At 40.5% G+C, this 24,161-nt stretch overlaps 1 protein-coding gene across 1 annotated transcript in view; it reads left to right on the top strand.

The window, feature by feature from the left end:
- Window positions 1–24,161, top strand: part of nrg2b (neuregulin 2b) — a gene marked incomplete at both ends in the record, with an annotated part of 60,728 nt that overhangs the window by 31,687 nt on the left and 4,880 nt on the right. The window contains 8 exons of the mRNA XM_083915251.1: window positions 200–318; window positions 1,744–1,867; window positions 13,198–13,256; window positions 16,484–16,507; window positions 16,845–16,868; window positions 20,065–20,167; window positions 21,888–22,011; window positions 23,574–23,701. Of these exons, the coding sequence (XP_083771377.1) occupies window positions 200–318; window positions 1,744–1,867; window positions 13,198–13,256; window positions 16,484–16,507; window positions 16,845–16,868; window positions 20,065–20,167; window positions 21,888–22,011; window positions 23,574–23,701 (705 nt within the window). The remainder of the gene's footprint in view (window positions 1–199; window positions 319–1,743; window positions 1,868–13,197; window positions 13,257–16,483; window positions 16,508–16,844; window positions 16,869–20,064; window positions 20,168–21,887; window positions 22,012–23,573; window positions 23,702–24,161) is intronic.

The raw sequence follows: 24,161 nt of genomic DNA on the forward strand, positions 1-24,161 counted from the left end.
ATGCTGTAAAGATTAGGTGAAGCCTGTTTCTGGTTTGAAGGACTACAATTAAATGTCTCATTCCATCAAAGATGAGTCTGCTGCTTTTTAAAAAAACAAAAAAAAACAACAACAATAACTGACACCATCTTTTTATCTGTTTCTCTCTCTCTCTCTCTTTCCCTCCTCTGTCTCTGCCTCTCGTTCCCCTTCACTGAAGAAAAAACTCAAAGGTGCAGATCAGTCGTGTCCGCGTGGAAGACTCTGGCAACTACACCTGTGTGGCTGAAAACTCACTAGGACAAGAAAACGTCACGAGTATAATCAGCGTGCAGATCTGTGAGCAATGGCACATCATTCTCTATCTATCTATCTATCTATCTATCTATCTATCTATCTATCTATCTATCTATCTATCTATCTATCTATCTATCTATCTATCTATCTATCTATCTATCTATCTATCTATCTATCTATCTATCTATCTATCTATCTATCTATCTATCTATCTTTCTATCCAACTATCTATCTATCTATCTATCTATCTATCTATCTATCTATCTATCTATCTATCCTGCTTATCCCTCTTTCTCCATATCACCCTCTTTTCTAGACACACAACGATCACATGTATCCATCTATGTTTGTATGTATGTATGTATCTATCTATTGTAACAAAAATCTATTATCATTGAGATAACTTTTAACTATTAATGCACATCCCTACAAATGTCCTTCTTAGACGGTTTAATATGAAACAACTTCACCATTTATATTTATTCAGAAAAAAATGGTTAGGATTGAATATTAACTACGCAGGCATAGAACCAGAATGAGAGTAGAACAGACATTGAATTTTGCCACCGACTAGTTCAAGAGAAAATCACCATTGTTGTTAGTGGGGCCTGTAAGTGTGTCATACTCATTCGTTTAAGAACTGTGGTTTTGGCCTATCATTGAATAAATACCACTAGAAATATGGAGCAATTCAAATCAGCAAATCCAGTTATCCTCAATTTCTCTTTAGCAGCAAGGCAACAGACACAAAAGACGCCTCCCCACACTTTGTACTACTAAACGGCTCATAGCCGCAATTGCTTGATGTCACAGGTCACAGTTCTTTGCAATGCCAACAGTACATGTATACTGTCTGCTGCTCTGTCCATCCTGCTATGATGATTTAAATGGTAATGTATGTAGGACTGCTAAATATGATGCTTCCTTTAATTTAATTTAAAAAAAGATTTCTATAGATGCAGGAATCTGATCATTTAATCACAAATTTAAATTGTTCACCGTAGTCGTCTGGAACAGTCAGTGTTGTCACGGTACCTCATCGTTGTCCAGCTCTTGTATCTTCTATCAGATTACATTATAACAGTTACAAAACAGAAATGAGGGAAAAAATGAATAATGGATTATATTACTCGTAAACATTCCCAAATAGTTTTGAAGTTCCACGTTTGAAAGGAAGAAGACAGAAGTGTGTTGGGGTTGAGGGAGCAGGTGTATCCCACTGAACCTGGCTCTTTCCAATCACAAAACCAGCAGCTGGGAGCTGGGGAGCTGCAGCGAGCACAGGGAGTGACTGATGCCTGCCCAAAAAATAGATAGATTTGTCCCACTAAGCTCTTTGATATTTACTAGAGGTCTGAGAGGTATGTGTGCTGTGATTTCAGTACGATGACTGTCATTAAATGTTGATTTTAACAAAGAAGTGAGAGCTTTTTGCATGTGTTTCTTGTCTGACTGTCCTCCTTGTAGTGACCACCACCACCCCGTCTCCAGGTGTGAGTCATGCGAGGCGCTGCAACGACTCGGACAGGGCCCACTGTGTAAACGGAGGAGACTGTTACTTCATACATGGTATTAACCAGCTATACTGCAAGTAAGTTGGTTGCTCAGTTGGCCCATGTCCCCTCAGTCATCTGTAGCCTGTCTCTCCTCCCTCCCTCTCTCTTTCTGTCTCTGTCTCTCTGGTCTCAGACACTGTGTCGCTGGTCACTGCACTACCTTGTCTTCTGTTTCTTGGTTGTACCCTCCCTGCATACATGCACCTGGACTGTCCCTCACTATGCACTGTGTCTAATGGCCAAATAAATGGGGTTGGTACACAGCTTGACATTGCTCTCGTGGGCTGCCCACAGCCGTCAATTATATATGAAGCTGCTACATTGGCCACGGAAGCTGCGTGCACTTGCAAGGGCGCTGGCTGGCTCAGCTCTATTTTTACATGGCGCATATATTTTTTCTCTCTGCATGGCCCTCAAATAGGTAAAAACAACATAAACAATCTGCTAAAACATGATTAAGATACACACTTGGTACTGGAGGGCAATGTGAGGCAGCACAGCTTCCTCAGTCTGTGTAGCAGGGAAATACCCGGCTGCATCTCGTCTATGTACACTGCACATCCATTCCCATGTAATTTGGTATTCTGTAAGGCTTGTTATGTAGCAGTTGTCACAGAAGAAAAGGGTTTTTGAATAAAACAGATGGCTTAAACAGATCTTAACTTGGGCATCATGTCCATATGCTTTCAAATATGTTGTAACTTGGTCTTTAGTTTACAGTGAGTTTTACAGAAGTTTTCTTCTGGTAACAGAAAGTCATGAAAAAAATTGAAAATGGAAGTGTGGGCCTATTAGAACAGTTGTTTGCATTACAAATTATTATTATTATCTATTTTAGATGAGATGCAAATTACAACAAAACTGGTGGTGGTCTGCATATATGCAGAGTGATGACAGTGTGTGGATGACAAACATATTGATGTTATGGTCAATAATATGCTTTACATATTAAAAAAAGTCTGTATATTCCATCAGACAGAAGAGCAGACCTTTGTCTCGTTGGTCTAGTGAGCATGGCAGTTGATTCTACTTTTGCTGACCCTGTTGTAAAAAACAGTTCCTGCAGAGAACAGTGTTGCTCAGAAGAACTTCACAGGCATGAAAAGATAGAGGACATCCCGCTGACGTAGTATATTAGCTGCTGCCTCTGTTGTCGGTCACTCTGTTGGCATGTAACCATGAAATGTTTGCATACTGAGGGCACCTAGAAAAACAAAGAGGACAGGGGAGAAGAGAAGGATTTTAATACCTCAAAATATCAACACACTTCCAAATGGTCACATACAGATGTTTTGGTGTCGTCTTTATCACTCTGGGTAGCCCTTTGGCATCACTTTTCAACATACAGGGTAGATTTTAGGGCTGCCCCTGATTAGCTGACTATTTGGTTGTTTTAGTCCATTAGTCATTTTTTAAACGTCTTTTTCATAAACACAAGATTTAAAGTGGTGTTTTTGGAAGAGTCTTTGTGAAGAAACTCTTTTTTACGTCTTCCACCCCAGCCTCTCCCTACGTGGACTTCAACAGTCTTTATACTACATCATCTCACTGCCCTAGACAGTTGACAGACTCCTTGTGCGTTGGTAATGGATGCTGAGGGCCACTGACCAAGATGCTGTGTTTTATGCGTTAGGAGTGAGAATATACATTGATCTGGACTGTTCTGAATATTTACTATCAGTGAGGATGCACAATTATGAAGTTATTCATTGTCACTCACCATCATCTGTCATTTGCCACTGTTAGCAGCTATGCCAGTTATTCAGCAACCATAATGACAGTTTTGATTTTTCATAATAGCTAGCTGCAAATATTGACTGTACTGTAACCAGGGGTGAAAGTAGTTTTTATTACTTGCCGGTACTATCATATTGACCAATAGTGTGCACAGCGCACCGAAAAATACACTTCATTATTTATTATAGTCTACTTATTAAGCTTTCACCAGGACTTCTCATAATTCTATTACTTTTCATTACACAGCTAGTGGGAAAGTCTCAGACTTTGCAACAAACGTCTGTCTGCTAAAACACTTGGATTACCAGCTGCGCACGTTGGCACAAGGTCTGGTTAAGCCCTACACGCGCTGCTTGCTCGTTGTCTATCAAGCCAAACACTGCACACATACACCAGAATATTGAAACATCTACATATTGTTCTGTATATGTTGTTTTTATTTGGGAGACTTTGCAACAAACGTCTGTCTACTAACACTTTGGATACCAGCTGGGTATGTTGGCGTAGGATGGATGAGCAGTACGTGCATCCATCTCGCTCGTTGTCCATTGAGTGAAATGCTGCACTGAAGGTTCAGACACAATTCAGAGATAGTTCAGAACAAGTTATATTTAAATGTGTTGCTTCTGGTAATGTTAGCAGGTGTGTTGTCAAGTTGAAAGTGCAATTTTCAGTATATGTTTCTCTCCGGCCAGTACCGGCTTACTTTCACCCCTGACTATAACTGTAGCATTCAGACAGTCTGATAGTAATACCATAGTAAAGTGAAGTATCCGCATTAACTCGACTGATACTGATAATCTGTTGTTCCAAATAATTTAGTTATCAATACTGGATTATTGACCATTGATTTATCTTCAATTCAATTGTGGGGAAGCCAACCAAACAGCAAAAGTGCTTTTCAGAGGTGAGATTGCGTAGCGGTGCAATAGTCATACAACATTTTTACGAGGGCTCAATCAGAAATAAATATCATCCTTGCATATTGAATGCATTGTCCATCTGTTCTTTGGTTGTGTCTCTCTGGTTCTACTAAACACAGACTACAGTACTGTCATTAGCTGACACTTGATGTTGAGCCGTGGTGTGTTCACATGCTCCATCAACCTCAGACTTCCAAGACTTTAGAGTTGTTTGATGCGCATTTTAATGGATAAAAAAAGCTTCCAAATCCATATCAATTTTGTGACAAGAAACCCTGTAATTACTGTGTTGTTTTGCAACAGACTCATACGTTTTGGAGGTCAGTAGCTCACCAAACACATGCCTGAACACATCAAGCAGACAGATAGCAACCTGCAGGTGTTTTTTTATAGGGATAGAGCTCAGGCCTGGAATACACAACAAGTCTTCCAAATATCCTCAGTAGGGAAGACACAGTTGTTTTGCTGACAAACTAAAGATCACATTTATGGCAAGCTGAATTTGAAATGCAGTAATGGAGATGCTGCAACTATTTCTGCATTGACACAGTCACAGATCAGGGGTGATTGACAGGGTTCACTGCATGCTAAGGATATCCTTCTTCGTCTCCTGTTTATGCGAAACTGTTAACATAAAATGCATCACTTCCTGTGAGTGGGAGGATTTTTCCCAGGAAAGAGTTACCAGATTGGTAGGTGTTTGGAACAGAGAGTGCAGAAAATTCCATGAACTGGATATAAGATGAATCACTGCTGTGTTATATCAACTTATTACTAAGAAAAAACAACATCTTTTTATATGAACATGTCAAAAGTTACAGGTAGAGAAAATCGAATTAAACAATGTGCATGATGATGACATGATATACAGTAATACTCTGGCCAGAGGCAACTTGGAGCTTGTGGCGTCTTATACTTGTGTAGTAGAGGTGTAAAAGGGCATCATATGGGCAATTATCTGGTAATATTGCCCTTTTTTGGTACACGATAAAGGGATATTTTGAAGTGGGGTTGTATTAGGTACTAATCCATAGTCAGTGTGTTACCTACAGTAGTTGACAGTCCACACAACCCCCAGTTTGGAGAAACGGAGGAGGACAGCCACATAAGCTATAAGCAATGAATGTACTGCTGTGGACGGGGGCAGCAGCTGTGGACGGGGGCAGCAGCTGTGGACGGGGGCAGCAGCTGCTGACGTATTTTAGCACCCAAAAAAAGTCCACTTAAAATAATTAATATCAGTTTAAGTGTATGCCATATTTAGAAAACTTTCACTTCTTTACCTTGCCACCAGACAGCCTTTTTTTGTCAGGGATCTGAAGCTGTATCCTTATCCATCTATGCTCTCTTCAAAGCCGCCAGACTCCTTTAACAAAAAATGGTAAATTTACCTCACAGCACACATGAGTTGCTGGTCTACCGCTGCCTCAGTTATTTATTTGCATTATTGTGTGACTTTGGTGAATCAGAACTGCCCCCTCAAAGTGAAATTTTGCTCCAAATAACAGCTGCTCCATTCAAGTCATTTACCAAATGCAATTCAAAGGGAAGGAGCCCATTGATGATTTATTCCAGCAAAACATGTAAATGTTGTGGTTTGTGGAAGTTTGGTGAAATGTCCCACGCAGCTTTCCCCGCAGCACCAAAACATTACGCAGATCTCAGGGGTCAGGGGTCAGGGGGCATGTGTTGCCAGAAGACGCACAAGTAAAGGCGACTAGCCTACAACTTGAAGTGAAGAGGGACAGAATGGTTCGTGTTTGTATCTTTTCCGGCTGCAAAACAAAAATGAAAGCTTACAGCCCAGAAACTTTTCATACGCTGCCATTGCGGTACGATGACCGTGCTCTGATAAACCAGCGACTTATTGTTTTGAATCTGGACATTGAGACGCCGATCGAGACACTTAAGCAGAGGGATTACCGTGTCTGCCACAAACCACAACGTTTACGTGTTTTGTTGGAATAAATCATCAATGGGCTCCTTCCCTTTGAATGTATTTGGTAAATGACTTGAATGGAGCAGCTTGTACCGGGGGCACTAGGTAAGTCTTTCAAAACACTCTTTTATTACACTCCCTGTTCACATACTATGTTGTTGGTGCTTCGGTTAATGTGTAGGGACTCTTATCATTCTAATGCAGAGGTTTGGTGTTATTTGGAGCAGTATTAGTGGTTAAAAAAAGACGTTTTAATGCGTACAACTCGCCGCCCCGAGCTTATCCGTGTTAGCCGCGACAGACTGTTAACACTTTCTGGAAAATCTACATTAATAGTTCATTCACGAAGAAAATTGTCTTGATGGCTTATTTGATGACCGAATTTGCCTAAAAAGATCCTTGGATGATTTTACACCGGAATTTCCCTTTAAAACACCAAAGTCACACAAAAAAAACCTAAGCGATCAAGGCAGCGGTAGACCAGCAACTCATGTGCTGTGAGGTAAAATGACAGTTTTCTGGTGGCTTTGACGTGAGTAGAGATGGAAAAGGATACAGCGTCAGTTTCCCGTCAAAAAGATCTGTAAGACGACAAGGTAAACCAGTGAAAATATTCTAAATGGCATAAGCTTAAACTACTATTGATTTTTTTTTTTTCAGGTAGCTAAAATGTGTTTAGCTGCTGCCCCCGCCCACAACAGTATATTGCTTAGCTTCCATGCCTGTCCTCTCTGACCATCATCTTCTGTAGCTTATACAGAAGACTATGGATAAAGGGCAGTGTTTAAAAAATACAAACTGTATTTTCAACCAAAGCTTTGTATGAACCTTAGCTTAGACAAAGACTTTGTATTCTACTTTGTGAAATGCATGTTTTCTAAACAAGAAGCTATAATCCTTCAGTTCCAACTTGCCATACATGCAGGGTCATTCTGTAGATGTGTAACAAACACTTCCCCTGACAGTGTGGATAACAGATGGCGTGTATAGTCGTGTATGATCAAGAGCTTTGTTGTTATGTTTCCTGTACAATTGGATGTATCTGCTAGAAATCCATCCGCAGATCCTTTGGTGTCTGTTCTGAGCTACGCTCTTTGTTTCGTTTACATTTCTCTCTCTCTCTCTCTCTCTCTCTCTCTCTCTCTCTCTCTCTCTCTCTCTCTCTCTCTCTCTCTCTCTCTCTCTCTCTCTCTCTTTACTACACACACACACACACACACACACACACACACACACACACACACACACACACACACACACACACACACACACACACACACACACACACACACACACACACACACACACACGTATATATATTTCTATCCCTTGCTTTACTCTTTACTCTCTCTCCCCCTGCCTTTCTCTCTATCTCTCATCTGATAAACCTTCCGGTCATTGCTGAAGGATAAATCAGGATTTTTTTTCATGGTGCTGACAAGCAGAAAACTTCTTCCAAGTGTGTGCATATAGACATTATGAGTCGCGTATATAGCAATTTAGGAGTACAAAATGCTCAGGATTGTACAACCTTGTGTGCGTGATTGTGCTACATACAAACACACTACAGAAGCACACATGAACAAGAAGCTACAGCAGGCTAGCGAGGCAGCAGCAGACAAGCCAGCAGTTTCCAGAGAGCAACTGTATGTAGATTCTTAGCTTTGTCATCCTTTGTTGGCCTGTCTGAAAATAAGGCCGCTGTCTGTAGTCTGTCTGCTCGGCTTGTTGGCTTCAGAGATATGTAGACCCCCACTCACACTCACACACGACGACACTCACAACTCTACAGCTGCAAATCAGTGCACTACATGGCACTGGCAGGCAGCAGAAAATTGTTAATATCCCTGAAATTTGAGGTGGTATTTGCAAGCTCTTTTTTAGAGACCATGGGAACGTATAATCTCCTCTTCCCTGAAGGGGAAAGTAATGCTGGACTGCAAAATGGAGTCTGTAGGTTAAAGTGGAGGACAGCACATAGAGAAAGGCACCCTGGCTTAAACAAAGTGTGGAGGTTAAAGTGGAGCTCAGTACATACAAACATGCCCCCTGGTGAGCTGTTGGCAGTGAAAGCTTGGTGTGTCTTGCTTATTCAATGAAGAAGAAGAAGAAGAAGAAGAAGAAGAAGAAGAAATACTTTATTCATCCCGCAACGGGGAAATTGAATTTTTTCACTCTTATTATTAATCATGTTACACACACACAGGCCCGAAATACACACACATGCACAACCAGGACCTATACATGCAATTAAGGAGAGATGTTAGAGCGGTCCTTTCAATGTTCCTTTCAACCTAAGTTATAGCTTTCTATGTACAGCAGCAGATAGCTCCGATTACGTTTTATCTGCTAAACTCCAGTCTGACTGCCAACATTAGCCCATAGATTCCCAGGTATAGGTTGAAAATGCCACATTCCCCATTTGAATCAATAACTTGAGTTTAATCTAATCACCAAATGCCATGAGTTCAGGCTTGCATTGATGCCTGAACATGATGTCCCAAGCTGTCTGTGTGTTGGTTTTTTTTGTTGCTTTTTTTCCTCTTAAATTTGATGAACCTTTGTATGATGAAAATAACTAAATTAATCACAGGCTTCGCTTTCATTCAGATGGTCAGAACAAAATGTGTGCTGGCTTTTCTCCCCCTCTGTGCTCGTTCTCAGGGCTGAAAGAACAGTACAGTTGGGGGGAAAAAAGCAAGGCAAGCACAGGCAGACAAAGAAAGAGTGGAGAGAAGGGAAATGAGAGGCAGAGAGAGAAAGAGAAGAAGCGAAGGAGAAAAGAAATGATATACTGTAAAAGCTCTGCCGGCATAGGGCTGCCTGCTCCGATTGTCTCCTACCCCTCTCTCTCTCTCTCTCTCTCTCTCTCTCTCTCTCTCTCTCTCTCTCTCTCTCTCTCTCTCTCTCTCTCTCTCTCTCTATCTTTCTCTCTCTCTCTCTCTCTCTCTCTCTCTCTCTCTCTCTCTCTCTCTCTCTCTCTCTCGCTGCTCTATTTTTAACTCTATGGGAAATTGCTGAGTGGGCTCTTCCGAGGGTTTTTGCTGTAATTGATTCAAAATGCAAGTTGTCTCTTTAGTGGTAAGAAAAAGAAGAAAAGGATCCCCAGTCTGTTGTATGGACAGTATATGCACAGGGGTAGACAGAGGTCCTTACCTTTTAAACTGGATACATTTGTTGACCTGACACTAAATCACTGTAATAAATACAATATGGCCAGAGAGCTTCTGTTATCCTGTAATGACTGTAATGGGGCCACACCCATGATATCATAACACTGTGGTTCGTCAATTGCCGTGATTCATCTACAGTATAATGTGCGCTGCAGTTGAATCCGATTTTCTATATCATGCCTATTTTTCATTTGACTGCAGTAAAGGCTGATCTATTATCACTTATAGCAATAAAGAGATTAAATCAATTATGCCTGGCTGGGTAAAAGCCATGACACTCATTACAACACAGAGACTTTCAGAATTTGAAGCACTCTCTCAAAAAGATTTCTTTTAAGGACAGAGATGGAAATAAGGTCCTGTAGTGTTGCGTTTAAAGAGCTGATAACAATGATTAGAAAAGAACAGCAGCATCCTACTGTGCATTAAAATGACCAAATATAGTAATATTTTGGATTATGTATGTGTATCCATAGTGACTGTGATGCAGTGAGGAGCCTACTTGTTAGTTTCAGTGTTGTGAGTTTGATGGCTGTTGCCTGAATATTAATCATATTCAGCCCTGTGGTATCGCTGACAGCTCGCCACCCATCCAGAAACAACAAAACACCACATTCTGCAGCTGCATGTAAACCGTTGCTGTTATTTATGCCAGAGAAATACCAAACCCTATTCCAACCATTTTCATGCTCATACACTGTTTAGGGCTATGTGTGTGTGTGTGTGTGTGTGTGTGTGTGGGTGTGTGACTCTCATACTTCTGTTCTTGTGAAAATCTGTTCAATTTTACACATCCCCATTTTGCATTTGCGGGAAGGTCATTTTGACAAGTCCTCATTCTTTAAGGCTTAGTTTTCAGCAAAGTTACTCAACTTGCTTTGCCTGGGGGTCCGTCCATCCATCCATCCATCTTCAACCGCTTGTCCCTATCGGGGTCACGGGGGGGGCTGGAGCCGATCCCAGCTGGCATCGGGGCATGAGGTGGGGTACACTTTTGCAAAATGGCAGAAGGCCTGGGGCCAGATAATAAACAAACACATTAATACTATTTATCAGATAAAATTAATGAAAGGCACATAACTCATCTTAAATTCTTTATTTTCAAATTAACTGACTCATTAACTAAATTAACTTGGCACAATAACAATAGGCCTATATGACTGATACATCAGATATTATACTGCATTTAATAGCTTAAACTGCATTTTAGTTGTAAATGCTTTGGGTTCATTTGAAGAGTTCATAAACCATTAAACATAGCTGGAACCTCTTACATCATGCAATCAATGCAGGTGTACACAGGGGTTTTTCTAGGATTTGGATTTTTGATAAACAATCTCTGTTTTGATGTTTTTTTTTAATACACTCTGGCACCTAATTTAAATTCAGAGTACAAACTAAAGTCTCAGTATAAATAACTGTATTTTTATTGTGAATTAGACAGTGGTCGTCACGGGCCGTAAGTTGAGTATAACTTGTTTACAGTGCATTACGCAGTGCATGGATGTTGTTTTCATTGCAGCTGCACTCTATCAAACCACTACATGCGCATGATTAAACAGGGCAGACCACTGATCTCACCAAGTTTCAACTTCATTAAACCTTGACCTCAAAATACCCAGACCTCTACAAGGCACATTCAACAGCGTTCAGACTCCTATGTCTGCTGTTTATCCAATCCACATTTTGTATATTACTGTAATAAGATCATTGACCATCGAGATTATCCATATCAAGTATTTCAAAAGCTGAACTGAAGCTGCTCCGATCAGTATTTTTATAGTGACAGTGGACCAAATAATTATTTGTAAGGTGAAAGGTGGACTAACAACGTCTTTGTCCCCCTACATGAGAGTAACAGAAAGTGCTCTGCTCTGATTGGTCCAGTCGTAGATTGACTATCATTCATGTCGATCACAACCACCTGAGTTATGCCAGTGTTTGATTCTATATATGTTACTTGGTTCTACTTTGTGATGGTCATTGGCCCATGCCAAACAAAGATCTCTGTAGGATCGAGACATTGCTCCTTTAAATTCATTTGCTGGGAGGTATCAGTGTAGTGTGCAGATCGTTTGTCAGATTTTTGCCTTACGGTTCTTTTATTATCCAGTACCTGTCCACATTTTAACTCAACTTTTTTAAAGCTGTTTGTTTGGGTTTCTTGGTCATTCTTTCATTTCTTGGTCTAACTTTAATGTTGTGGTTAACTCTCGTAGCTCTCATCAGCCTTATTTCCAACAAAAGCAGGCAGCTGTTTTCAGTGAAAAAGCTCTGATGAACCCAGTGTACGCTACCTGCTCAGCACCAAACAGCGGGCTTAGTTAGCCATAAAGCAGCTAAAGAGATGGATATTTTTCTCAGTCCAGGACTTGTTCTTTGCACGTTGCTTAAAAATGATCTTTACTGTAATGGTTGTGCACTTGACTTAGATTGACCTGTGAATGTTCTCATTTGTCCAGGTCATCGTTATCCCCTTACATTGTTTTGTTAATCATGGATAAAGTCAGACTCTGGTTTTAAAGGTCCCATGTTGTGAGAAATTAGAGTGAGATTCCCATGTCTTTTTTTAATCATAAAGTAGATACAGAAGACCTGGAAATGCTGCCCAATCAGAGCAGACTGGGCTTTTACTGGAGCAGGTCTTAAAGACACAGGCGCTAAAGCGGAGCGCTTCAGACAGAGAGTGAATACAGGTTTATTCAGACAGACAGGATAAGAATAATAATATGTTTATTGAACATTAAAGCATGAAAACATGTTCTGAATCCCTGAATACACAGAAGTATGAACCTGAAAATGAGCATAACATGGGACCTTTAAAATAAAGACATCATGAGAACAAGCACTTAAGGCAAATTTAATATTGTATGTAGAAACAGTTGGCCATTATCTTAAACATATTTTACTCACCCAGCATACCGGTATAGGTCAGAAAAGTATGAACTGTCCATTTTACAGTTTTTACAGAAATATATATTTATATCATACTGTACTTAGAAGTTTTCCTTTGCTTGGGTTTTCTGTCATCATGTTTTCGGTCAGGGGTTAAGAAATGAATGCAAGAAATAAGTGTGTGTGTGTGTGTGTGTGTGTGTGTGTGTGTGTGTGTATGTGTGTGTATGTGTGTGTGTGTGTGTGTGTGTGTGTGTGTGTGTGTGTGTTTGTGTGTGTGTGTGTGTGTGTGTGTGTGTGTGTGTGTGTGTGTGTGTGTGTGTGTGTGCATATCTGTTTGTGTGTGAGAGGGGTTGGAGGTTAACAACTGTACGTTTGACCCCTCCTACACCACCATCACATGACCCTCATGACTGTGATGATGTCTTAACTGTAGCAGTGATGTCATATTGATGGTGGTGATGTCACGGTATGCAGGTCATCTCTTTCTCTCTGTAGTTGGTGGATTGTGCTGTTTCTAATCCTTCATCTCTCTGCTCTCTTATGTCTCCCTCCTTCCCTTCCTCTCTCTTTTCCCTTCTGTCTTTGTGTACTTCTCCTCCACTCTTTCCTCCTGTTTTACCCTCTCTCTTCCCTCTGTTTCTTTAACCCTCCCCACCTCCCTTTCCCCCCTCTGTGTCTTGTTTTCCCTCCATCAGGTGTCCCAATGACTATACGGGGGACCGCTGTCAAAACTCCGTCATGGCCGGTTTCTACAGTATGTCCATTTGCTCTTGTCTGTCTCCTTCTCACTGGGATGCTGCATGCTACATCGGAGGGGTTGGATTGAGAGAGCACTGTGCGTTTGTGTGTGTGTGTGTGTGGTCGTGTGTGTGTGTGTGTGTGTGGTCGTGTGTGTGTGCGCGTGTGTGTGTGCGCGTGTGTTTCATGTAAGTTAACGTGTGTATGTAAGTTTGCACGGCTCTGTGTCCACCCCTTCCTCTCCCTGTCTCCCCTGGTTCCTCCGTGGTACTCCTCTGGTCACCAGAAACAAACAATCGAGATATTGTATAATTTACACATAAGGTATGTAACACACTAGTTCATCTGCTTGAAATCCTTTTAGAGCACATTACATACTGGATACTTGACCTAGAAAGCTGTTTTCAAAGCCTCTGACAACTCAACAATAAGCACCACATCCTTACATTGTGTTGACTCGAACACTTTAGCATTTTTAAGCTGTAAATCCGACACAAAATACTGGTGTTGCAGCTCGATCCAGAGATCTGCTCGAAAAGAAACAGAGGAGACAGAGAATGAACACAATAAGAAATACAGGAGGTTAAAGTTATTCGCTTTTCTTGTAACATTCTGTCACTTTCTTTGGAGATGGTCCATCGGTGCTGTTTAATTTTTCCTTTTACTGCTAAAAATCTAAAGGATCAAAGCTAAACTATATGGATATAAGCTATTAATACAAAGTTCTCACTCCTCACTGTGCCTCTCTTTTAAACAGAGAGAGAAAGCTTTAATTGATTTTACTTTTCGGAGAAGGAACACGACTGACAATTGAGGGCTTCAGATAGAGAACAATGTTAATCCCTCTGGCGTTGTTTTGAACAGCAGCCAGAAATCCAAATAATTTGGCAAGAGAATGAGATTTAGATTTACTGTACAATATGTTCAACATTTCAAGTCGTAATTCAAGATCACTCATAGTTATATCTATCTGAGGGTCAGTCCCCCTGTAATATTGATCAACATATAAGTGGAGTTTCTTGATATCCTGCCAGTGGATTCTGTTCTTATAGTCATGAATGTAATTAACCTGTTGTTTTCACTCAGAGCATCCATGGATCATCTGATAAAATATTTCATTATGGCATGTGGCTTTATGCTCAAAATGTTGAGGGGTTGACTTCTAATATGTCCAAAATGGTGTCACATGTTTTGCTTCTCATCACAATTTGAATCAAGGAATAGTTTGATATTTTTGTGAAGTGTGCTTATTCACTTTCCTTAGCATGTTATATATAAAACAACAGCTAGGAAAGATTTGGCTTACCTTACACGAAACAGATGGAAACAGCTAGCCTGGCTCTGTCCAACCATAACAGAATCCACCAACCAGCACCTCTAAAGGCCTAGACACACCAGCCTAACTTCAAAGAACTAGTTGTAATAAAGACTATTGTGTAGCCCCGTTTCGTCTGTGTCTTGACCAAGGAGTGGCACTTGAGCACACCGCAAGGACTACAGTCGACAGCCAACTAGCTCGTTTGGCACCTGCATGAGGGGAAATAACTCTCCATACCAGCAGATGGTGGTAGCTTGTAGTTGTCATTCAAAATGGGAATCCAGAAGACCAAGAGGACAGATTCAAGGTGCTAGTTAGCCAGTTAGCATGTTAACAACACAAACCGATGTTGAAAGAACAAATTATATTTACCATGTGCGAGCAAACAATAACACAATTATGAACCATTTCTGCTAAAAAATAAAAAAATAGCCTTACCTGTAATAAGTTTGTTTTCGATATCAGAGCTTCGAGACTTTGGCTGTTTGCTTGCTTTCTTTCCTCACTTTTTGTGCACTGATTGGCTTAAACTCAACAGCGAGTCAGACTGATTTCTCTCACTCTCATGCTCTGCCGGCTCCACCGCGGAAAAAAGTGCAGGATAGTGCCAACGGTGTGGGACACAACACAAAAACTAGGGCCAGTGATGCTCAAAGACATGGACATGGGCTGACTGTTGACCATGTGTGTCAGGGCCTTAAAGCTCATTGATCAACACATTATATGATGTCAACATGTAAAAACTCTAACTTGTTGTTTTGCTGGAAGTTATGTGCCAAACTATTTTTGGCCAGGAGCTGTGGCTTCCCTTGTTGTTGACAGTCTGAGGTTACATGGAGACCAGTGGTGCAACATCCTGGTTCTAGCTTCACATTTACTGTACAGACATGAGAATGGTTGTCACCCTACTCTCAGCAGAGAAAAAAGCAAATACACTGATTTCCAAAAATGTCTAACTATTCCTTTAAAGCACAGGGAGGCAAATGGTTCATGTTTTATCTTTCCCCTGTGATTGCATGGGCAGTGACACTGAAACACATGCAGTCAGTATGATAACCACAGGTCCAAGGTTCAATGATTTCTTTAGGTTTGGCTACTCTGATACAGAGAAAAAAGTGCCCCTCTCTCCATCGGCTGTGTCATGCTCCTGTTGTCGACCCAGCCATCACAGGGAGATAAAACAGTAGGATAAAAGTGACCCTCCTCTTCTTGTTTCCAGGGGTTAAAAACTGTTGCTCCTGGCCATGTTGTCTTGTTTTTTTGTTTGTCTATTGTGGAAGTTTCCACATTAAATAATGTCTAAATTAACCCAACACCAGGTCATAAGATATCATACTATATGTACAGTAATGTCTGCTTATTCTGACCCCATCATCAAGCCTTGTCTACATGCTGAAATGTGTCTGTGTGCTTTTATTTTTCACTGCATTTTTCAGTTAAAGCAACATTTTCTGCTGTTTCAGATCCATGTTGATTCGTTACTGCCTGCTTATAAAGTGGTACGAATATACAGCACTGTCAAAATGTAAAGTAGTTAGCTTAGGTCAGGATGGATAGAAGATTGGCTGACTTTTTGTATGGGCATCTCTCCTTACAGCCAGTAATGCATGCAAAGCCATGGAAATTGGGAATGCCGAGATGATATCTCCGTAAATCATATGAAAGGTTATAATAGCTGTACACAGCAGTAGTGGGACAAAGTGCTGTACAAGAGGTATGCTGTAATCAATAGAAAGGCGCACAATCGCCATTAGTCAAACGAGTTACAGCAGCCACCCCCATTTGCTGTGCCAGCCTCATCGACTGTTCTGTCTTTTTATGTTGGAGTAACTCGCTGCTTTTTATCTTTTGTTTGTTTTTTGATCTTTTTTTAAATTTTTTTTATATGATTTTGTTTTGTATTTTCTGTCTGTTGTGTACTCCAGAAATGAGGTCTAGTAAATATAGCAGTAAGTGATGTGGCTTCTTGTCCGTCTGTCTCTGCATGCCTTTTCCTGCCTGTTGGCTTCTATTTCCTTCTGTCTTTGGTTCATTTTCTCCCTTCGCTCTTGATTTTGTTCGGTTCAGTTTATCATGTCCGGGGGTTACAGAGCTGAGGCTGTCTGAATTGTCTGTCTGTTACTGGACGGTACACATGTCAATCACTGTGATCGACAGCACTAATTAACTTATATCCTGGTTCAGCGTGTACAGGACATGAAAACAATATATCTGCTCCAAAGTGGACATTACACCTGACCCTATCTGTCTCTTTCCTTTTACCACGACAACTTTCTGCGCTGGCAGAGCTTCTCAGAATTGAATTTATGGGTATGGAACATTATTATTCATTTTGCTGTGCTTAAAGGGTTTGCCAAGATCCTCTCACAGTCACACATTATTGTGCCATCTTCTTTCTAAAATCAACAACTGGGTCTCCCTCAACCTGTCCCTCTTTTTCTCCTGCCCACTAACATGCTTTTATGACATGTAACCTCCCTTCTTTGCATGCACTCTTCTTCCATTCGGACAAATACGAAGAATAAATTAGAGGAAGACAGAAAAAACTGGGAAGGATACATTAAGGAAAAAGCACAGCGTTTAAATAAAGATCCCATATTGTAAAAAGTGAGATTCCATTTCTTGTTTGATTGACGCTGACCAATCAGAGCAGACTGGGCTTTTTCAGGGGGGTGAATACAGGTACATTCAGACAGTATGAGAAAAAGAATGTGTGTTTGAATATTAAAGCATGTAAACATGTTCTAGCAGAAACCCACAATACAAATATGAACCAGAAAATAAACACAGTAATATGGGACCTTTAAAACACACTGTGGGCCTGTTAGAAATCAAAGTTGTGTTTATCTGGACACCAAAGCTAACTTCTTTGTCCAAAGAAATCAGAGAATGTTTTCACATCATCAATAAATACAAGTATCTGACTCGTCCTCTGGGCTTTGGCAATGTGCATAATGGCTTCAGCAGCCTGTCGAATAAAAACATGCAAGCTGCGAGTATTTTTGCAAAGCTTTGCCAAAAGCGAGCAAAAGGCCTGACCACATAGTCTATCCTTATTATTCTGTCCTTGATTGACTCAGTGTCAGAGTCAAGAGCTCGTCTGTCCTAAATCACGATTACTGTTGGCTCCGCTGTGCCAGCGAGCTTGTCTTCCCATTTCCCTTTTGCCTTTCTGTATCAGTACCCTGTGACACACACACAATGCAAGGCCAAGGCTCTCGTAGGCTTGTCAATCCCTACAGAGACCCTTTATTTAGAACCCCCCACCCCTCCCTCTCTCCCTCCCTCACCTACCTCCCTTCCTCTTCAGTGGCCTGTCTAGAGCTTTTTGAGGAAGGGGAAACAGGGTAAGGTGAGGTCAGATGAATAATTAGGTAAAGGAGAAAGTTTTTGATGCACCTGCCCCTGTTTCAAGCTGATCTCAGAAATACAATAAACAATAAATTCAGCTTTCTAATGTATTTGACCGTATTGCCAACAAACTTTCTTTCATAAGAACCAAAACCAGATAAATAGACAGATAGTCTTCAGCTGTACTTCGCTCATAGGTGTCACTGGGTTAAGCAGACAGATTTGTGCGTTTTATCCCAAAGTGAGAAGAACATTGAAACTAACAAATATTGTGTAACAGAAATTTTATGACACTGAAAAACAGCAATCTCAGTGACTTCAATTAGGCCGTAAAGAACAATCCAAGGGCCTCTATAATCCTATTTTAGTTGATAAGGGGACAAAGTCAGGCCAGTCTGTGGTTCCTGGGGACTAGTTTCTCCCAAGGCCTTTCTCCTGGACACGCCCCTGCTCCCCTCTCAGACCCTCTCCTCTGCCTTTGTCTACATGTTTCCTCCTGCTCCTCCTTCCTCGCCACTTAGCCCTTTCGCCTTTTATACCCTCCCTCGCCCCTCATGTTCTGTCCTGTTTGTTGCTCCCTCTGTCATTGTGTCACTGCACTTTCCGTTCTGACACAAAGTGTTACACCACAGCAGGCCAAGAAATCTGAGTTAACCTAGGTACACTAATATGGCAAAGTATTCACACGCAATCACCAGGAACCTGTTAGAACTAAAGGAGTTTTTGTTATGTGATCGAAATCTGTCCAGAGATGTCACCAAAGGTAAGTTCTCACTATGGCTTAAAAGTGCTAAAACCAAACACTTCGTAGACATCCTGCAAATCTATCAGACTCGTTGTCTGGAGAATTATCAGTAAGCAAAAAGTAAAATGTAGAATACCAAAAAACTATTTTGGGTACTTGAACTTAATTTCTTCATGAGGAAAAGTGAATTGTCTTTCATGGTAGCTCATATATAATTTAGCTGTGGTCACGATTGTGTTAAAGGTCAAGGACAGAAAACAGAATCAATCTTGTTTAAAATAAGGGTAGGTCCATCTTACACAAATATTGTTTATAAAGTAATTTAACACCCCCTGGAAATATACATATTTTTGCTGGCCTCCAGTGTTTTAACTTTCACCTTGCTGCACAGTGTACTCCAGGACTTTATGACATCAGAAGCCACACCCATCAGTGATGATGGTTACTGTGTTACCTCTGCTCATAGGGCAGAAAAACATTGCATTCAGCCGGCTGTCAAGTTGCCATTTTACAGTACATGTGGATTTGGAAGGTTTCAGAGCCGATCCGCACATTTCTAGTGGGAGGTAACCAGTCAACTCAGTTGAAAAAAAAAGCAACTTTAGAACTGCCACTGTTACCAAAAGGACCTCCAGTACGACTACCACAGGGTCACCTACAAGACCTATATAGGCTCCTGTATATAGTCAAACTTTATAGTGTATGAAATATAAATGAAAAACAGACAATTAAAGTGCATACAATATTTTCCTTTGATTAATTCAATTAATTGATTGCAAAGTCTTATACAAAAAAAAATGTTTTACATTTTTCTTTAACTTTTGTTTATGGTGAGCTTTGTGAATAAAAAGACCTTTATTCTCTCAGGCCATTGTGGTGTCAACACTTTGAACAAAAAAAATGCTTTATTTAATTTTTTCACCTGGACGACTTGTTTTTTGATGATTCCATCCATACAGGCATGCATTCAGACCCCCACCCATGCCATCTGTAGCACTTCATCCCCATGGCCATTGTAAATACACATGTATAGGGAAAGCAGGAAGTCTATGTCAGGATGCAGATTTACAGGTCTGCTTTTCATCATAATACTTATGAGCTTGTAGAATTACTCCTGTGTCGTAGCAGCACTGTTTGACTGTTGTACAGTTAAAACTAAAAGGCATGTGACATTATAGAGCAGGAGTTGTTTTATAGACAGCACAGGGGATAGTGTGGCAGTGGATGATAGTGTGACAACTGTTTTTGTAGTTACCCTCAATGGAGTAGCGCTCATGCTGTTCCTGTGTGTGTGTGTGTGTGTGTGTGTGTGTGTGTGTGTGTGTGTGTTCTTGTCTGTCTGCAATGTGTGGATGTGTGTGTACATCTGTACATGTGTGTGTTTGTGTGTGCTTGCGTTTCGATCCACAGAGGCTGAGGAGCTCTACCAGAGGCGGGTGCTGACGATCACAGGCATCTGTGTGGCGTTGTTAGTGGTTGGCATCGTTTGTGTGGTGGCCTACTGCAAAACTAAGTATGTGTCTTTGAAGGAAACATAATGACTCTAAACCTTCAACTTAACCCACTGTAAAAAAAAAAAAATGTTTAATGTAAAGAGCTGACACAATTATTTTTACTTGTTCTGCAGAAGTTGTCTCCTGTGAGTGATATATTATTATATATTACATTATTATCACTGTGTTAGTAGCAGTTTACTGTTGCAGTTGGTAAAGTAGCACTCAACCAGCTTAAAAAGAATAGATAGCACCCCCCAAGTTTGGAGAAGCAGACAGGACGACCAACACAAAAGTGGACAGGGCATTAGCTAAACATATATAAGCCACCTGAGAAAGGACTCATCTCAAAAAAAATGAATCAATATCTGAAGCCATCCTTTACAACAGGGATTTGACAAAAAAACAGTAATTTTACCTTGCAGAAATTATGAACTGCTGATCTTATGCTGCTTTGATTGGGTAGTTTTTTTTTTGTTAGTTTTGATAGTTCCTAACCCCTTTAATCACAAAAGTCCCATAATAAAACAAACTACCGAAGTGAGGCCAATTATTCCAGCAACTAAGTGTTCTGCAAAGTAAAGTTACTGTTTTTGTCAAAGGCATCTGGTGGCTTCGAGGAGAGTGTAGATGACTATAACAGCTTCAGTTCCCCATCATTAAGAGCTGCCTGATGGCAAGGTAAAGCAATGAAAATATTCTAAACATTGGACCTTGTTATTGAATTTAAATCATCTGAGATGTTAAGACGGGGTGTCAATCTTTAATGTAATGCTAACAACTCTGGACATCTGAAACGTGCCAACTGCACACTGCTTTTTTGTAAGAGGTCGCAAGCCAAATAGATTGAGAACCACTTATTTCATCTTTAATACTGCATTGTATTTTATAGTTTTTCATGCAACTTTTAACTAGTAGCTTCCGCTGTCATGAAGCATTAAATTGAAATATTTAGCTAAAGTACCTCAAAATTGAGCTTAAAGGGGAACCCTATTTCCCCATGCAAGTGACTAATGGCAACAACATTTTTGTTGCACTGCACTGGACGTTGTGAACCAAGCTACAGTGTCACTAAGGGGGCAACAAGGACCGTCACTGTACGACCACTAAATGTGCCACTGTCAGGCTCAAATTCAAAGTCTAAGTGTCTGACTACATTGTCGAAAGATGGAGTTGCCACACTGCTGTCTTCAAATCAATTTGGGGGATTTCATAAAGAGATTTTAGAATTAGACTTTACCATCTTTCCATAATGTCGTCAGATACTTATAATAACAATCTGAGCATGTCAGTGGCAAAAAAAGTACTTTCAATAGGTGAACATTGATGGTGCAAGGTTGCCACATTCGTACATAGCAACCCAGTTCAAGCTGACAGGGCAGCAGCGCTAAAGACTGGACCCCTTTCTTAAAAGGATGTTGCCATTAAGTCACTTACACAGAAATAAATGGGTAACTATGGTCCAGGTTGAAGAATGTTGAAATTTCCCCTTGTGTTAGGTATTTGAGTTAGTTTACTTCATACCACTACTGCAGGAGTCAATAATTCACACACCACTTTCTTCTAATAGCTATTAGCTTTAAAAGCTTGCTGTAAATATAAAATGATCATGTGATGAGTGGAGTGCTAAGAAGTCATAAAAGCTAAGGATTTTTAATGACTAGCAAAAATGATATCCGTCACTGTCTCTAGTTTAACACTTGACAGAAACCACTTATTGTTCCATCACCACGCCTCCAGGAAGCAGAGGAAGAAGATGCACAGTCACCTACACCAGAACCAGAATCAATGTGTGGAGCAGCCCAACCAAATGCTGGCCAATGGACCTAACCACCCCTGTCCCGGTCCTGAGGAGATCCCCATGGTTGATGTAAGTCAAACCAGTAGAAACACACAGAATAAGCAGACACAGGTGATCCTGAGTTTAAGGTGAACTTGCAAGCTGAAAGTTAAGTCACCTCCTGACCACCCTGCAACTCATGGAGTTACTCACTTTAAAGTGTAATTCCTGCACAAAATCACCCCATGGTCTTTTTCCAGCACTTACATACATCAAATAAGCCATCAAGACTTTTTTTTTTCCGTGTTACAACTATTAACGGAATAATCTGGGAGAGTCACAAACAGCCAGATGTGGCTAACACTGATTAGCTCGGGGCAGTACAGTGAAGGCATTAAAACGTCTTCTTTAACCACTAATACTGCTCCAAATAACACCAAACCTCTGCAGTAGCATGAGAAGAGTCCCAACAACAAGTTAGATGAGTTTATTAAAATTGTGTTTTGAAAGACCCCTTTTGTGGTAAAATTCCATTCAAGTCGATTACCAAATGCATCCAATAGGATTTGAGCAGTATTAGTGGTTAAAAAAGACGTTTTTATGCCTTCACCTTACTGCCCGAGCTAATCAGTGTTAGCCACATCTGGCTGTTAGCGACTCTCCGAGATTTCTCCGTTAATAGTTGTTACACAGAAAAAAAAAAGTCTTGATGGCTTATTTGATGTATGTAAGTGCCGGAAAAATACAATGGGATGATTTTGTGCAGAAATTACAATTCAAGGCAAGAAGGATTGGTTGTTGTTGTTTTTTAAGCCTTTTTTTTTTATTATTATAAGAGGTACTGATTAAGCATAAAGTACCAGAGTGTGTGTGGTTGCTAAGAGACATTTTTGGCATCTGTGATTTAGTTTAAGCTTCTGATAGCCAACAATAACAACAGTGCAACAAAGCAATGCAGTTACAATTATCTATTAGTTATCAAGACACATAGAAGGCACATTTTGTAATCTCCAGACTTTCTTATCAAAGTGCTGCTGAAATAGAGCCAGATATATCAGTGATTAATTATTTATAACTGTCCTATTAATAGGATTTAGGTGTCAAGATTTTCAGAATACCCTCATATATTCATTAATGCTAAACGAGGGACAGAAGAATCAGGAGAACAATTGGATGTCAGCTTCACCTGAGCAAACTGTGCAGGAAGCCCACGGAGCCTCAGTCCTTAGATGGAGTCACTGATATACTTTATTTAGCTTTGGCTTTCAATTTAACTCCATCAAGGAGGTTCCTTTAGTCTGCCGAGCAGTTTTGCCTAAAAAAGAGTCTTTGTGTAAATATAGCTCCTATCAGCTGACAACATAGGGAAATATGGTGGCACATAGCTGACAGACATTAAAGAGAGGACAGAAACACCTACCATACTCCTGGAGACATAATGTTCATGAGTCAGCATAAAAACAACGAAGAAAGAGAAGTAATGATGAGTTACAAAAGATCTGAGATGTATCCTCTAATCGATAAGATATCACTTTACATATATGCATTCTTTATCCTGTATGACATGACATGAAAATTAAAACATGAGTTTAAGTGAGTTTATGTATGTGTGTGTGTGTGTGTGTGTGTGTGTGTGTGTATTGCAGTATATCTCCAAGAGCGTCCCAACGACAGAGTGTGTGATCAGCCACGGAGCTGAGGGTGCAGGCAACTACGCAGGCAGTCGAATGTCTACCCGCTCCCACCACTCTACCACTGCCTCACATGCTTCCAGGTAGACCTGCCACACATGCACATCCAGATAGCTATATTTAAACACAGGCAAAGACAGGAACTTTTTTATTCCTAATGTTTCTTCTTACAGTTATTAACAGTTTTTGAAGGGAATGTTTCGTTTGTAGAAAGTAGCTCCAATGAGAATTGTTAAAGAAATTCCATTCAACTTATGTGTCGCGGTGGCAGCAGGAATCTCAGAGACAGCTATCTACAAACTCGGCCAGTTAAAACTAATGCTACCTGCGTTGGTAAAAACCAGAAGGACTGAGGGTGAAAATGTGACTTTCTGTGAACTGACCTTCACCTACTTTAAAATCAAGAGGGGAAATCACGGAGTCTTGCACTATGAATTATGGACAGGGGAACAATATTTTCCTAATTGGGCCCCATTCACACCTACTCCAGCACCACAACCCATCAACCGTCAGCTCTAATATCAACAAGAGCAATTTCAAATA

This window comes from Echiichthys vipera (genome assembly GCF_963691815.1).
Source record: "Echiichthys vipera genome assembly, chromosome: 6".
Taxonomy (NCBI): domain Eukaryota; kingdom Metazoa; phylum Chordata; class Actinopteri; order Perciformes; family Trachinidae; genus Echiichthys; species Echiichthys vipera.